Genomic DNA, 16,108 nt, shown 5'->3' on the forward strand with positions numbered 1-16,108 from the left:
ACCAGGCAATATATAACATCCCATTTATTGCCATTAATGATGCTGAAGTGACTCCCTGATTCAGGGATGACTGCTGGCTTCTTCCATTGTTCAGTTACCATTTTTCCCCTAGGACCCAAAAGTCATCTATGAGGTTTATTTTGGCCTTATGAAAATACCTCAGTTCTTCTGTAGAAGGAGTGTTCTCTCATCAACTAGGGCTGTTTAGTTTCACTGAAATAAATTCCCACAGGAAAGGTTTAATTCTATCCAATAATTACCTATTTTCAAAATAAGGAGTTGGCTTAAAAGTCCCTTCAAAGGATGACAAACAGCTCTGACCCTAGTACTTCTTGTGTTTTTCTAGTCTGCTGCCATCCCAGGCATTCCTGGGCCCATGCCTGGATTTCACAGGTCACATGACCAAGACCTCAGATAGCAGCCTCAGTTTCAAATCCTGATTCACAGGCCACCCAGTGACACAGCCCGAGGGAGTTGGATGCGCCTCTGAAGCTGTGTTAGAAAATGCGCTAGCTCAGGAATGGGGGGGATCCCTCCAGACCCCAGTGTAAGGGAGACTCATGTCCTCTCCCCCTGGGTTCAGCCTGACCTGGAACCAAGAATGAATGGCACGTGTGCTGAAGGAAGAGTGGACTTGGAGTAGGAGACTCACACTAACTAGCCCAGGGAGCACCTAGATGCTCGATAAATGATCGAGAGCAACTGGGCAGGCAGGATGGCCAGGGCTTGGGCTGCGGGGGAAGAAGGAAGGAGCCATGGCTTAGAGGGGCAGAGGCTCTGCGGGTAAAGCGTGAGGCGGAAGCGTGTGCCCAGGGCCTTGCCCCAGACGTGACCTCACCCCATCTCCCCTCTCTGTCCCGAGCAGCTGTATGTGGCCACCGTGCTGCAAGAGCCGGAGATGAACCTGACCCCAGCCTCCTCCCCCGCCCGGCACACCTACGGCACCATGAATGGACAGCCGGAAGAAGGAGAAGAGGAGAGTGGTGTGAGGGGCTTTGCAAGGGAGCTGGACTCGGCCCAGTTCCAGGAAGGGCTGGAACTGGAGGGCCAGAGCCAGTACCACTGACCAGGACCCAAGGCCTCCACCTGGTGACGCCAGCTGGGAGTGGCGGCCAGGGGAGAGCCCAGCAGGGGGAGGCAGGAGGGTGGCCTGGACCGTCCCACTACCTCCTGCAGACTTTGGGAAGGCCCCAACGGAGCCCTGGCTATCTGTCGGCCACGTGGAGGCCCCGACCTGCTGACCAGCTAGAACGAGAGATGACAGGCAGTGTCGAAGGGACCCCAGGATGGGATGGAGGATACCGGCGAGCACCATGTCTTGGGAGCAGGGGCTGGAGCCCTGAGCACAGAGACTGAATGCTGGGGGACTTGCCTGGGGTCACGGTGGAGACGGTTTGCGTCAGGGAAGAGAAGAGGCAGGAGGAAGCCCGCTGAAGACTCCCTGGGGTCCTCGCCACCCTTCCACCAGCTGCCCTGCCCAAGGAGCTTCTGCTGCTGTCCTACCCTCACCCTCACTCCCAGCCCACCCCTCTCCTGCAGTCTGAGGAAGCAAAGGTATGTATGCTGGGCCTCGCCAGCAAGACACAGACGGCCACCTTCTCCGGGTTTCCCTGCGTGGGGATCTGTAAAGAGAAAGTCTCTGCACCCACCCACAGGAAGGGGCAGCTGAGACCACAGACTTAAAGGAGGCGACCGAGCCCCTTCCTATTCCTCTGCCCCTCATCAGATGTCCCCAGGAGCTGCAGGGTGGAGAGCCTTCTCCTTTCTATTCCTGCAAGAGTAGCTGGGATGTGGTCACTCAGGGCTCATTAAATGGGACCTGTGTGCATTTTGATGAAGGCTGCTGGTTACTGTAAGGTGGGCGGGGCAGAGGCAGAATTCATGGAAGGAGGTCTTCTCCCGAAACTCTGAGTGATGAGAAACCCGATATACCTCCCCAAGCCCCAGGGCCTAATGAGAGGCCCCCCAAGGTCGAGGATGTGGCCACTGAGAGCTGCTCCGGCCGCATGCCCATCTGAGTGCCTAGGCCCCCAGGGTGACCAAGGTGGGGGGTAGCTGAGGGTGAGAAGCCCATGCTGCAAAGTGAAGGCACTGGCCTCTCCCCGGCCTCCGAGCAGGACCCTTCCTCTCCTCGGGGCCGCCCTGCACTCTGCACTGAAGAGCAGTCCAGTGGCCTCCAGTGTGGTCCTGGCTCAGACACTGCGGATGCCCTGCGGGGGATTGAGGGGCGCAGACGGGAGCTGCGTCCTCCATGGACAGGCAGAGTAAGGCTGCCCTCCCGGGGCAGCCCCCACCTGAGGCCTGGAGGAGCCGAATCCTGAGTGGGAACAACGCTGGTGACACCACTGCTGCAGGCCGGGGGTGTGCAGGCCTCTGGGGACAGGCCCCCACCAGGACCGCCAGGCAGCCAGCGGGGGGAGACACGAAGAAGGGCTGGCTAGGGCCTGGGTGCACCAGAATGAGCCAAGCCAAATGGGGTCTGCATGCTCTAGAGCTCTCCTGAGCTCCCTGCTCCAAAGGTCTGGGCCCCTGCAGCCAACCTACTGAAGGTGGGCGTCCAGGTTCACCTCACCTGGGTGTTGCCCACCGGCTGCCAGGCACACAGATGCTCTTGAGCTCAGGTCACCCGAGCCTCACTTCTGCTCCACCCGTGCCCACATCCTGGCTCCAGAAGCTCCAAGCTTGACCCCGGAGGAGAAACAGCACTTGAGGGGCAAATATTGCTCTCCCCCGAGAGCTCAGCCCAGACCTTGGCATGAGGGATCTTTCCAGAGAGCCCGGCTCATCTGGGAGGAGGCCGTCTCTCCTCGTCCAGGTAGGAATAAGGAGGAAATTATACCCAGCTGGTCCCTCATAAACCCAGGCCCCGCAGGGCTATCTCCCCCAGGCATTGCACCAGCCAACAGGGGGAAGTGGTCCTTTCCAGAACAGTCCGGCACGGAGCCCTGCCCGCCATGGGGAGGTGGCAGCTCCAGGCCCTGCCCCACCCCCAGGTGTGTGGCGAGGGCCATCCTGCCAGAAGCTGGCCTGAGGGCTCTCCTTCACTTGGCACTACTTGCTGGCGTCCGCCCCGGCCTCCGCAGCCCCTGCGGGACTGTTCCCGCTGCTTTTGTCTCGCCTGCCACTGCCCAGCTGGCAGTCTGTGCAAGCTACATATGGAGAGGTCCCAGCAGATGCTATGGCGGCATGGCTGGGGCTTTCCCCCTCTGAATCTGGGTCAAGTGCAGCCTGCTTCTGAGAGAAGACGGTGAGGATGTTGGGAAAGTTGCTGCGTCTACTCGCTTCTCTACTCTTCCCGGACGCCCCGGCCACAGCCGCTCGGCCTCCCGTGGTCACCGCTACGGGTGTGGGCGTACTTTGGCTCTTAACACGTCACATCCAGGCCCTCCTCGAGCATCTCCCCTCCAACCTGCTCTCGCGGCCCACACGCTTCTCACCCACTGGCCTCCGCCTACCACCACCCACCCCATCCCAGCTGCCCCTGCCCCATCTGTTCCTCCAAGCCCCGCCTCTCAGACCTGATCCTCTCTGGAGGGAGCTGCCTCGGGGGACCAGGTGTTGCCTAGAGCCCTTGAGAAGTGCCCCTCCCGGGGCCTAGGGCAGCTCCAGGCTTGCCTGCCTCTTCCTCAGACACTTCTGGAAGCAAAGTGCCTATTAGCAGCATTGCATCCTCTGGGGACCCCGGTGGGGAGTGTGGACTTCCCTTGGCCATCACCACTAAAGGAATGTGCCAGAACGCCGAATCTTCTTGTTATTAACGCTATGACCGTGCCTTGAATAAACAAGTCCTCCCAAACTCTGCTGGCCTGTGCCTCTGCATCTGAACCAGCCCAGCGGGGCTTTCCCTCCATCTAGAAGGAGCCAGAGCTCCCTGAGGTGGCCGGGCTGGAGCACCACATCTTGCTCTGTGGCTTTGGCCCCTGGGGCCAGAGCTGCCACTCTGGGACCCTTGACCCCTGAGGCCTTCCCTGGCCCTCTGTCCTCACAGGGGAAGGCCCGGCAAATGCTCCCTCGTCTGCTGGAGAAACAGGAAGTGAATCTGCTTCTTGCCACTGTGGATGCTCTGAGAGTCCCCTGGGCAGTAGGGGAGAACTTTCCGGTCCATGGGCTCCCCGGGAATCCACCAGGGCAGCCTTTCCTGGGCAGCAGAAGCCCTGGGGTGAGTGCTGGGCCCTGAGAGCGGGCCCCCGGCCAGATGAGCAGCCAGACTTGACAAGACGACTTCAGGTGGGAGCCCCCAGGGAGCAGCAGCCGGGCTCAGGTCTGCACCAGCCCCCGCCAGCAGCATGAGGGCAGGGGGAGGTCGGGTATTGGGGGGTAGGTGGCGCTGTCACAGCAGGCCTGCACAGGATAAGGAAACCCTCTAGCAAAGGGTAGTTATGTCTGCTGTCACACCCCCCTGTGGCAAGGGGGGTAAATTCCCTGCCCTGGGGGACATGTGTCCTGTCCCTTCCTCTAGCTAGCTCGCTGACCCTGGGCTGGTCACCTCATCCTGAAAGCAGGAGGACAGGAGGCTGACCACTCTGTCTCATTACTGAATAGAGCAGATTCAGCCGCGGGGACAGAGGGAACAGGGTGGGGGGGTTCCTCCCCCGCTGCTCCCCGTGAGGACAGAGGCCACTCTCAGGGGCACGGTGCCCAAGGGATGCTCCTGAGCCCCCCTCGCTGGACCTTCTCCTCAAGCTTTCATAGTCCACCCATGGGCAAGGGCTCAAAGCCCCCCAGGGTGTGAACCCGGGCAGGGGGCCAGGCCCCATCCCCTTGACCCCTCTCCTCTCAAAGCAATTATCTTCCAAGTCGAGTCAGGTGAAAGCCACAAGAGATGCTTCAGTGGGGAGAGGAGTAGGAAGACCACCCTGGCCGGGTGGGAGGGGCTAGGTCCTGCCGCCTGGAAATGGGGATCAGGGGGTTAAGGATGGGGGCAGTGGGCAGATGGCCAAGAGGGAGGCCTGGTGCCAGGGAGGTCCAGGATGCCAGCTCCATGGGGCTCCGCCCAAGAGGGCATTGGTGCACCAGACTGAGTGCCGGGTTGGGCTCTGTGGGACTGGGGAGGAAGCAGAAGGGCCCTGGGCTCCAGGAGGCCAAGCTTGGGGCAGCTCCCTGCCACCCTCTCAAAGCCGTCATGCTCGGGAAGCTCCATGCTGGCCGACTCTGGGTTTCTGAGCTCGCTCTGTGAAGGGCCCGGGGAAGCGGGGCGGAGCCTGGCTTACGGGAAGACAGTTCACAGGTTTTTTCAACAGAGGCTGTTTTTTGAACATCTGAGGCCCCACCTTGACAACCAGCAGCCCAGCATCTCTCAAGCTTCAAGTGCCGGGTCTCTAGCCCAGCTGCAAATTGGAGTATCCTGGGAGATTTTAAACAATCCCAACATCCAGGCCCCCTCCATGAACAAGCCAGAATTTCTGGGGTGGGGCCCGGACATTTCTATTTTACGAAATCCCCCCGGTGACTCTGGTGTGTAGGAGGGTTGAGTGAGCAAGGATCTCATGGAGCCCTAAGGAAAACCATCCCAGCCTCATGGCCCTGGAACCGGGCAAACTGGTCTCAGCACCTCACACTACCCCTCACCTCAGGGAGGGGGTGGCCCTGTAGCTTGTACGTAGTTACAGATCCATAGGCTGGGAAACCTCTCCTCCCTTCACTCTGCCTCCAGAGAGCTCAAAAGGCAGGTGCCGGTAGATAATCAAAGATTAGGCCCAAACGAGCATTTTCCTTTGGGCTCACAAGCAGTTAATGCCTAGCGTGGGCACAACTTCTGTTGTAATCATCTTACTTTGCAGTAAGTACTACTGTTGGGCCAGAGAGACACACACACCAGCTTCAGGGGTCATTTCTGCCTGTCTGGTCACCTTCAGCAATGGTTTGAAGCCTCTCCTCTTCCATCCAAACATAGAGCCCAAAGTGGCTTTCCTGCCAGCCTTCCCATGTGGAATGCAAAGATTGTAAGTACAGTAAACAAATTGACATAGTGGGAGGTCAGGATAGGTGCTTTGAAGAAAAAATAAAGCAGGATGCGGGGGGCGGGGGAGCTGTCTAGAGATGGGGAGGGTGGGGGACGAGCACCGTGGGAACGTGACATGAGGCGCGTGAGCCGGTGGAGGCTGCATGAAGGGCGTGGGGACTAAATGCGGGAAGCGGCTTTCCTGCCAGCCTTCCCATGTGGAATGCAAAGATTGTAAGTACAGTAAACAAATTGACATAGTGGGAGGTCAGGATAGGTGCTTTGAAGAAAAAATAAAGCAGGATGGGGGGGGACTGTCTAGAGATGGGGAGGGTGGGGGACGAGCACCGTGGGAACGCGACATGAGGCGCGTGAGCCGGTGGAGGCTGCATGAAGGGCGTGGAGACTAAATGCGGGGCGAGGACCAGCGAGGAGGCCGGAGTGGCCGCTGCAGAGTGAGCAAGGGGAGGAGAGGAAGGAGGCGAGGTCTGAGGGGCCCATGGGGCTCTGCGGGCTAAGCTGCTGGAGGGTTCCGAGCAGGGCAGAGACATGATCTCCTTACTAGCCACTGGGTGGGGACAAGACGGAAGCAGAAAGCCCCGTTGGGGACTCTGCTGAGGCATCCAGGGGGCGACAGTACAGTAGCTCAGCCAAGGACAGGGCAGTGAAAGAGGAGAGAGGTAGTGAAATTCGGAATAGGGCCTGGGGATCCCTGGATAGGTTCGATGTGGGGGGGTCTGAGAGAAAGCAAGGAGGTAAGGATGACTCCCAGTTCTTCAGCCTAAACAACTGGGTAAGCTGGTTTACCAAAGCAGAGAACGCTGGGAAGGAGCAGGTCTGGGAAAAAGACCAAGTGTTCCGTTTTGGTTGTGTTACGTCTGAGATGGTGCCTCGTGTGGACGTTGGGCGGGTGGCTGGATACAGAGTCTGGAGGGAGAGCTGGGCTGGAGGTGTAAAGTCCAGAGTCATCAGCGTCCGGATGGTGTTGAAAGCATGGGACTGGCTGAGACCTCTACAGGCGCAAGCGTAGGTCGGAGAGAGATGGGAAGGAGAATCTGCAAGGGAGACTGAAAGGGAATGGCAGAGGGGAAGGAGGAAAACCAGGAAAGCCTGGTGTCCTGGAAGCCAAGGGAAGAAAGGGACTCAAAGGGGAAGGGGGACCCCAGCTTTAATCACACTTGAGAACAAATACGGGGCAGAGAGGAATGAGCTCAAAGACGCCACCAAGAAGCATCAGCCAAGTCAAATGCTGGACATGCCACTGAACAAATAACCAGGTTTCACCCACAAATCAAGAGCCTGGGGGAGGAGGCGAGAGGCTGGTAGAGAACGAGAGGTTTAGGAGACACAACCAGATACAGTGGCCCTTGACTGCATCTTGAATTGAACAAACCAGCTGCAGGAAGACATCTTTGAGATACCAGGGAAATTTGAATATGAACTGGGTGTTATTAGGTGATGTTGAGGAGATAACTGTTCATCTTGGTAGGTATGTTGATAGCATGAGTTAAAAGGTAAAAAAAGAAAAAGAAAATCAGCTAGAAATTCATATGGAAGACTTTACGAGTGAAAGAACGTGATGTATGGGATTAGCTTTGAAACTGTCCAGCAAAAGAAAAGGGCAGGGGGAGGTCTTGAGTTGCTTCACTGCAGATTCTGGGTGAAGGGTACATGGAGATCTGTTAGGCTCTGATTTTTGTGTATGTTAACATGTCTCCATGATAAACAGTTTAAAGATAGAAGAAGGGGTGATCAACTCTTCCAAGTGCTGCTAAGCAGAAGAGGAAGATGAACACTGAGACAGGTCCCCTGAGTTTGGCAGGATAGAGATTGTTGGTGACCTTGACGGTAAGATTGGTGGGTGGATGAAAGCCTGGTTGAAAGGGGTTACCATCCTGTCACAGGAGTGAGGACGTGAGAACGGCGAGGAAAGACAACTCTTCTGAAGAGTTTTGCCATGAAAGGAAGTAAAGAAATAGGGTGGTAGCTGGAGAGGGAAGGGGGCCGTGAGGGAGGGGAGGTTCTTTGTGTAGAATGTGAGATATGGGCTGATGGAATGAGGAGAAGAGAGAGAGGATTCCAGGGCTGAGACCTGGAATGGAGGAGGAAGGAACTATCCCCCACCCCCCGTGCGCAAACACACACACACACACACACACACACACACACTCACACGCACGTACATGCAGACACGCACAAGTGGAAGAGAGGCCTTCAAGAGAGGTGAAAGCACCCATGCTTAGGATGGCTTAAGACACATCAGAGGAGGCTGTTTGGCCTCTCCAGAGGCAGGTCACCCCAGTCTCCTGGGTGGGTGTCAAACATTCATGAGCCCTAGGCCAGCCTTGGCCACCAGATCCTGAGCCGCTGTTTGGTCACACAGCAGAGGAGGCCTCCTCGCTGGAGCCTGTGTGGGCACAAGAAAAAGATACTTTTGATGCCCCAGTGGGAAAAGCACTCTTAACACGCTCCAGACCCAATGTCTGCAGTCACACAGCCTGGTAGCCCTGGCCCCCTGAGCTCAACAAAAATGAGGCCCCAGCTGGAGCTAGGGAGGCTCTGCTGGTGCCAGTGGCATTGGTCTGGGCTGAGAAAACCAGACCTCGGGGTGTGGGTAGCTGGCCTGGGTGCAGTCCCTCCAGCCATTCACAGCCCAGCTCCAGGACCCCACACCTAGGAGGCCAGGAGCACGTGGCGGGTTAAGCCCAAGCCTGCTCGGAGGAAGCCCGCTCTTAAAGTCACTCGCTCCCCATGCCCCTGGCTACGTCTCTACTGTTGTCTGCATGCTCCTCATAACCACACACCCACACACACACACTCACACCTGCTCTTCAACTCCAATGTGCACCCCAGGTGCACGTTTAGTCTCCTTAAAAAGACCACCCTGGGCCATGCCCCTGGCTATGTCTCTACTGTTGTCTGCATGCTCCTCATAACCACACACCCACACCCCCACCCACGCTCACACCTGCTCTTCAACTCCAATGTGCACCCCAGGTTATCACGTTTAGTCTCCTTAAAAAGACCACCCTGGGATTGGCACCTACCCCTGCCAAGAGGATCTAGAAGCTTTCCTCAGAAACACTGCAAGATTTGGTGCTGCTGTCCTGGCACCTAATCCATTCAATCCCTGGCCTCACCTTGTCCACCAGCAGGTGGGCTCCCAGACCCCTGAGCAGTGAACTGCTTCAGACTCTGGACTAGTGTGGGTATCTGTTGTAACAAACCAACCCCCAAATGTACAATGGCACACAGTAGAAGTTTATGTCTCTTTCCTGTAAAATTCAAAATCAGTGAGCCCTTGCTCTACATGTTGGAGAAGTACTTGGACCCTGCAAGGCACTTCTGATTAGTGGGTGCTCTCCTCCAAGCAGTGATTCAGGGACCCAGCTCCTTCCACCTGTGACTCTGCCACGTTCAATGCGTGGCCCTCAAGGTCACTGTGAGGTCTGCATCAAGCTGGTGGAAGGATGACAGAGCACAGAGGGGCATGCAGGAGTTTGTGGGGACCAGGTCTGGAAGTGGTATACATGTCCACACATTCCACTGGCCAGAACTCAGTCACATGTGCCACCTAAATGCAAGGGACGCTGGGAAATGTAGTCCAGTTGTGTGCCCTGCCAGCCAGTTTCCACCACAGACCCTTGGTTCCATCTCGGCCACTGGCTTCCCCACACCTTTCCCTACTTTTCCACCCACTCTGGTCTTGGCCCTGCTGAACCCGTCCTCCCACCCTTTCCTACATCCACCGCCCTGCATCTTCATCTGGCCACAAGCCAACACCAAAGAAAAGACCAGTCCCAGTGGGTCAGAGGGGCACACAAAATAGGTTTATTTCTCATAAGTTTATACAACCACAGCACGCAGCAGAAGATAAAAGTGGAGACAGCTCGGGGCGAGGGCAGGGGGCCTCTCCTGCAGCTTTCTCTTCTATCCATCCAGCTAAGTACAGGCACACAGCAGGTATTAAATATGGGGAGCTATGGACCCGCCGTCGGTATGGGCAGAGGCAGAAAGGGTGGTGAGGGAAATGAGACTCAGGGTCTGACGGAGTCCGGGGTGAGCAGGAGCCGCTGGGAGTCAGGTCTCTTGGGAATGAAGCCCTCTTCCTTCCTTGCCCTTCCGCAGCCTCGCCCCACCCTGGCTGGCTGGCTGGTTCTTACAGAGCGATAATAGGGGAGCTCCCACCAGACACTACAAAAGAAAAACTACTCTGTCGTCGGGTGGCATCTGAGTGGGCCCCCAAGACCCAGATGAGCCCCGTCACGGAGCCAGGTCTCACTTCCTCAGCAGCTCTCCTGGTCCCCTGCTCCTGCTGCCCGTGGTTCCACCATGAAGGCTGAAGCTATCCCACCTCTCTCCTTGTGAAAAGCAAACACCCCTGGGAGAGAAGAGCACTGAAGGAAGGCAAGCTGGCAAGGTGCCCGAAGCTCAGCCACGCCACTGCCCCGCTTGGCCCAGGCTCGCCTGGGAAGGGAGGGTGACAGAAGAGCCCATTCCCTCAAAGCCCCATATCCTCTGGGTCCGTGCCACCTCTGCTACCAAAACGCTGCTCCTCCTCCTGGAAGAAGAGGGGAGGCCACAGAGGAAAGAAGGCCGGCAGCGAGGAAGCTACTGGAAATTCAAGGAAATCCGAAGGCCCCTTTCTAAGGAAAAGCCACCCTGTCTGCAGTTGGGGGTGAGGGAGACTGAGACGCAGCCCTGCTCCATCACCTCTCCGGCATGGCCAAGGGGACAAGGACCATGAATGATGCAGGGAGGCCTAGGGGAGCCTGGGCTACAATGGACACAGACCAACAGGTAGACACAGACCGTCAGGGGCCACCAGGCAGAGGCTGCTGGGCAGGGCCGCCTCTTAATCACCATCCCAGCCACGACTCATGGCCTGTACCACGGCTCCGTAGAGCTGGCTCCAGGCAGCCCGCATGGCTGGTGTGAAGGCGGGGCCCAGGCACTTCTCCAGCATGTAGAGCAGGGACTCACCCACCGTCTGCAGAGGCAAGGGACACCTGTCATTCCCAAAGGCAGGAAGGCGTGCCCTCATTCCACAGGTGAGAAAACTGAGGCTTGGGGCTGGTAAGGACTCCTGGGCTTTTCTTCTCTCCTGCACAGGGGTCCATGCCTCCTGAGCAGGATTCTGCCCCAATCCTTGTGTACACCTTAAAGGTGAGGCTTTAAGGTGAACAAAGCATTTCACTCCACTCACAGCCACACAACCACCCCATGAGTGGAGGCGAGGCATTGCCTGGGACCTCCAGCTCCGACCAAGCAAAGTCATTGCCTCCAGGCCTGTTTCCTCCTCTGCAAGACAGCAGTCGTGATGTTAAGAGTCCAGGCTCTGCAACCTGAGATGAACCTGAGTTCACTTTCTGACTCTACTACTTACGAGCTGTGTGACCTTGAGCAAGTTAGGTAACCTCTCTGAGCCTCAGATGTTTCATCAGTAAAACAGGGAATGTAAAACTTCCAACTCATTAGATTGTTGGGATGATGAAATGAGATCATCTATGAAAAGCTCTTAGCACAGCATCTACACACAGTAAGTCTTCAACAATAATAACGGTTCTCATGTTTTATTAGTAATTATAAAATACAGTTTATTTATTCCACAAATATTTACTGAATATGCACTAAATACCAGATACTGTTCTAGTGCTGGGGATGGAGAAAATGACAAGACAAACTCAGTGCCTTCCTCAGGGTGCGTACGTCTAGCAAGGTGACTGTGTGGTAGGCTGTCAGGTCAGGGTCCCCAGTGAGCCACACCTCAAGGATTCACACCCTTGACATTGGGCTCATCCATGTGACTGGCTTTGGCCAATGGGACATTAGCAAGAGCGATGCATGCAGAGCCTGGCTTGTCCTCTCGAAACACTCCGTCTTGGAACTCAGGTGCCACTCTGTAAAGAATCTCAGCTAGACTATTGAGCAATAAGAGGCCACACGGAGAGAGATCCCAAAGGATGACAGGCCATCTTGGACATTCCAGCCCCAGCTGAGCTCCCAGCTGAATGCAGTGCACGCGTGGCTCCAGCCACAGCACGTGGAACAGAAGAACCGCTCAACTGGGCCCAGAGAAATCAGAAATCATTGTTTTAAGCCAGGTTGTTCTGGGATGGTTTTATACACAGCAATATAAAACTGAGCAGACCAGCTAATCCCAAAGGCTCCTTCACTTCCTATGGTTCTAAGGGAAACCATACCAGAGAAGAAAAATTGGAGGCTCAGAGAGGTCAAGGGAGTGCCAGGGTCACACAGCAAGTACATAACAATGCATGCCCCAGCCCTAGTCATCTGAGGGTATAGCAGTGGGAAGGATGAACAGGTGGATAGGAGAGGCCTGGGAGAGAGTGGTGGCCTCAGGCCAGGAGCTTTGGAGAGAGAAAGAGTCCCTTTACCCACCGAGAAGGAGCTGAGCTTCACACCCACTGCCCGGTGCTTCCTGCCCAGGCTGGCAAGGTACTCCTCCAGCGAGGACAGGTCCTCCACGTTGGTCACCGCGGCATCGATCACGAGCATCACCTGCCAAGGCCAAGGTGGTGGTGAAACAGAGACCAGAGCAACTCCCCATCCCCACTCACGACCATAATCCAGAACCTGGGGGTCCCAACCAGAAGGAAGAGAGGACCCTCAGTTTTCCAGTATCAGAGACGAAAGGCAGCCTGCGTCTGCATACAGTAGGCGCTCAACATATGGTGGCCAAACTACTAGTGTTACACCATGGAGGAAGCTGCTCTCTTCTGAGGGGCTCAAAGCCCTAAACACACCTGCTGGACCGTGTTGTCCACCTGGGACGAGGGGACACGGAGGCCCTGTGAGAGTCGCCAGCCTCTAAGAAAACCCCAGCTTGGTTTTCACAGGCAGATGGCCCCTGGCGGATCAGCGCCAACACCACCTACAGGAGCCGGGGGACAAGGCCAAGGGCAAATGGCAGAGCTGGGAGCAGCTGGCTGAGAACAGGGTCGGGGGGAAGGCTGGCTCGGGTGCCCCAAACTCTGTCCAGCTCGGCGCAAAGGGAAAGGGGCAGATGCCTCTGACAGGAGGAAGCAGGAGGGGACTAAGACCAGGGCTGGGGCAGGACACGCAAGTAACTCTCCAGAGTTCCTCGTTCTCTCCCAGGAAGGTGCTCCGCCTACCCCTCACCTTCCTGATGTGGTCCAGGAACTCAGGGGAAGAGAGGCAGTCCTCCGGGCTGGAGAACTGGCGGCAGTTGTACTGGAAGAGGGGCAGCAGGTCCGGCTCCAGGTCAAACAGCCTGTGGGTGGAGGCCCGGTGTCAGCCCTGGGGTGTTGCCCCTGCAGGCTCCATGGGCCCTGGCTGCCCAGCAGCAGGAGAGGGTGGGCAGAGCCTTGGCTGCGAACTATAGCACACCCTCCAACCTAGCATGCACCCCTTGGCCAGTTTTGCCGGTGCCCCTCTCTCACCTCTTCCACAACCTGGAAGTGGCATCCTGGAAAAAACAATGTGTCCCCAGGCCTCTCATACGACCTGGCATAGGGTAGCCCCTCCATAAACCATTGCAGGGTGTGGACTGGGACAGGAAGGGGTTCTCAAACAGGAAGCCTGGAGTCCATGGTGGAGAAAAGGAAACCTCTCTCTCTCCCTATCTCCCCCTCTCTCCCCACCCACCCCCCTCTCTGCCTCTATCCCTCTCCCTCCCTCCCATTCTTGGGTCAGAACTTCCCAATGTCATCACGCCCAAGGGGGCTTGGGCCAGCAATGATAATTATAGTATACAGAACCCCTTACAGTTACTGAGAATTGAGTACTTTACACGTGGTTAACTCATGTATTCCTCACAATCCTAAGCAGTGGGTATAACTGTTATCCCAAGTTTATAGAGGAGGAAACAGAAGCCCAGAGAGGTTAAGTAACTTGCCTAAGGTCACATAGCTTAGGAGTAGCAGAGCCACAGAGGGTGCCTGAGAAAACAGTGGGTTTGGGGAAAGCTGGGAGGCACAAGCAGAAGGTCTCAGCCACATCTGGGAAAGCCACTGGGGTTTTGTGTAACTCTGCAAATGTATTCCCTTTTTGTTTGGGGGAGGTTTTGCGAAAGCCTCTTCAGAAGTTCTGGGCTGGCTTAGGGAGGCAAGGCTCCTGAAAAACCATGGTGAGGTAGCATTGCCTCTTTGGTGATGGCAGAGGGGTTACCTAGACACCCTCACGCTGAGGTTGAAGACTGGCCTCCCCTTCCCCTTTGGGGTCTGCACACCCCCTTACCCCTCTCTCCAGTGGTGAGAAATGGGCATCTGTCATCCTTTCCCTGGCAGTCCTTTGGTCCTAGCCCAGTCCTTTCCTCAGAAAGGTTTATTCTTTTCTTGGTTGCTGGAAGCTCACACTTCTGGGGCCCAGACCCTGTGCTCCGCAGGCCGGGCGCCCAGTACGCCCTCCCCACACAAGCCCTCGGGACACCCCAGTCTACCCATATGGGCAGTGGTGGGCACCCCTGCAGTCACCACCCAAGAAAAGACCACTCAGGAGGCACACAGCCAGGGAGGGGGCGCAGCGTGGGGACCGGAGGCCGCTGGCCCAAGTGTAAGGAGGTCCGCCGCAGCGGACCCTGGCCGGCACCCAGAGAGCCCCATAGAGAGCGGGGCGTGCTGGCTCGCAAGACGGGCCACCGCCACAGGAAGAGCAGCAGGGGCCGCGCCACCCGTCGCCCTGCGCCGCTCCTCTGGCGCACATCTGGAGGCGCCCCAGCGCCCCAGCACCCCAGCAGCGGGCTAGTTTCCCTCCTCTGGCGCCAGCTCAGCCTCCTCGAACCCATTCCTAGCGAGGCACCCCACTACCCGCACCCCGGGGGCGCTCGGGCCGCCCTCACCTGGCGAACAGGACGGTGCCATGCTCCAGCGGGCTGCGGCTCACCTCCCGCCAGCTCTGCCGGATCAGCTCGGGCTCTGGGCGCTCCATGCTCGCCCGGGGACGCGGGTTGCTAGGCTGGGACCCTCGGGGCGCGGGCACCGTCACCGCACGTGCCGCGCCATCTCCGCGGCGACGCGGCCAGTCGGCACCTCCTACGGCCCCCGCGCCTCGGCCGGGCGGGGTCCTGCAACCGCTCCTTCCCCGACCAGGTGGAGGAGCCCCCGCTGGCGCTTCCGGGGACCCCGCTCAGGCCGCTGCGCCCTGCACCCCACGGCTCCGAGAGCGCCCCGCCCCGCGCCGCCCGGGCTGGGGCGCTTTAAAGCAACCGCGGCCCCCGCCCTCCTCTCGTCCGTAAGGACGCGCATCTCTGGGCAACTGGCTCCGACCGGGGACGACCCGGTGGCCTGGGAAACGACCGGGCTTCAGAGCTTCGCAGAAATCGTCGAGCCTCTCGGGACCTCAGTTTCTCATCTGGTGACACTCCCTAGTTAGGGCAAGGAGTTCAATTTGATCGTCTTAGGTAAGCTCTGCGAGAGCCACTTCTCCAAGAGCCCCACTCAAACACTGCCTGGAGGCATCTGACCCCTTGGTACAGGGTCCCCTTCCTTATGCCCCAAGGTGGGCCAGAGAATGCCAGGGCGCCTACCTGTGTGACAAGGCAGAAGCCAGGGAAGGGGGGAGGAGGTCTGCCCTAGTTCTGGGTCTGACTGAGGCACCCCGTGACATTTGGGGACCACCAGGACTCTCAGCTTTAGGGACAGGGCCAAGACCACAGCCATTTCCAGCCAGGCCTGGGTTTTCTTGAGAAATCTGTCAGCTGCCATCTTTAGAAATTTGTCAGCTCAGGTTCTAAACCCAGCTCTGCTTTGCCAGGGTGGGGTCTTGGGTGCAGCAGCTGTGAGCATTCCACTACTTGGACATTAAGGGAGTTACGCTAGAACATTCTACTATTCAGCGATTTTTAATAGACTTTTGTAAATGTTTAGATAGAAGTACTATTTATTTCTTTAATTTGAAGTTCAGGATACAGAATCTCATGTTTGCCATTCAGGGTGTGAAGTCAATTAGACCTAAACCTTTCTCTTTCTTTTTTTTAAAATATAAATTTATTTATTTAGACTGCGTTGGGTTTTCGTTGCTGCCCACAGGCTTTCTCTAGTTGAGGCGAGCGGGGGCTACTCTTTGTTGCGGTGCGTGGGCTTCTCACGGCGGTGGCTTCTCTTGTGGAGCACGGGCTCTAGGCGCACAGGCTTCAATAGTTGTGGCTCGCGGGGTCCAGTAGCTGTGGCTCCCGGGCTCTAGAGC

At 57.2% G+C, this 16,108-nt stretch overlaps 2 protein-coding genes across 3 annotated transcripts in view; one reads left to right on the forward strand and one right to left on the reverse strand.

The window, feature by feature from the left end:
- TMEM63C (transmembrane protein 63C) overlaps positions 1-3,788 on the forward strand; it is an 80,284-nt gene extending 76,496 nt beyond the window's left edge. For both annotated transcript variants that reach the window (XM_055088647.1, XM_055088646.1), the window contains one exon: positions 866-3,788. In XM_055088647.1, the coding sequence (XP_054944622.1) occupies positions 866-1,066 (201 nt within the window). In that variant the 3' untranslated portion in view covers positions 1,067-3,788. The remainder of the gene's footprint in view (positions 1-865) is intronic.
- Positions 3,789-9,749: 5,961 nt separating this feature from the next.
- NGB (neuroglobin) lies at positions 9,750-14,851 on the reverse strand. Its single transcript, XM_007106981.3, has 4 exons — positions 14,763-14,851; positions 13,085-13,196; positions 12,344-12,463; positions 9,750-10,931 (listed from the first exon to the last, which is right to left on the reverse strand). The coding sequence occupies exons 1-4, from the start codon at positions 14,849-14,851 to the stop codon at positions 10,797-10,799; spliced, it is 456 nt and encodes a 151-aa protein (XP_007107043.1). The 3' UTR covers positions 9,750-10,796.
- Between the last annotated feature and the right edge of the window lie 1,257 nt (positions 14,852-16,108).

Source organism: Physeter macrocephalus, chromosome 11 (assembly GCF_002837175.3).
Source record: "Physeter macrocephalus isolate SW-GA chromosome 11, ASM283717v5, whole genome shotgun sequence".
NCBI lineage: Eukaryota > Metazoa > Chordata > Mammalia > Artiodactyla > Physeteridae > Physeter > Physeter macrocephalus.

Bases quoted from the DNA above. Each gene is read 5' to 3' on its own strand.
- NGB (XM_007106981.3), bottom strand. From the start codon at position 14,851: ATGGAGCGCCCAGAGCCCGAGCTGATCCGGCAGAGCTGGCGGGAGGTG. The intron at 12,464-13,084 runs GTGAGGGGTAGG...TGGCCTTGGCAG, and splicing joins TCCTGGACCACATCAGGAAG to GTGATGCTCGTGATCGATGC. The intron at 10,932-12,343 runs GTGGGTAAAGGG...TTGCCTCTGCAG, and splicing joins TGAAGCTCAGCTCCTTCTCG to ACGGTGGGTGAGTCCCTGCT.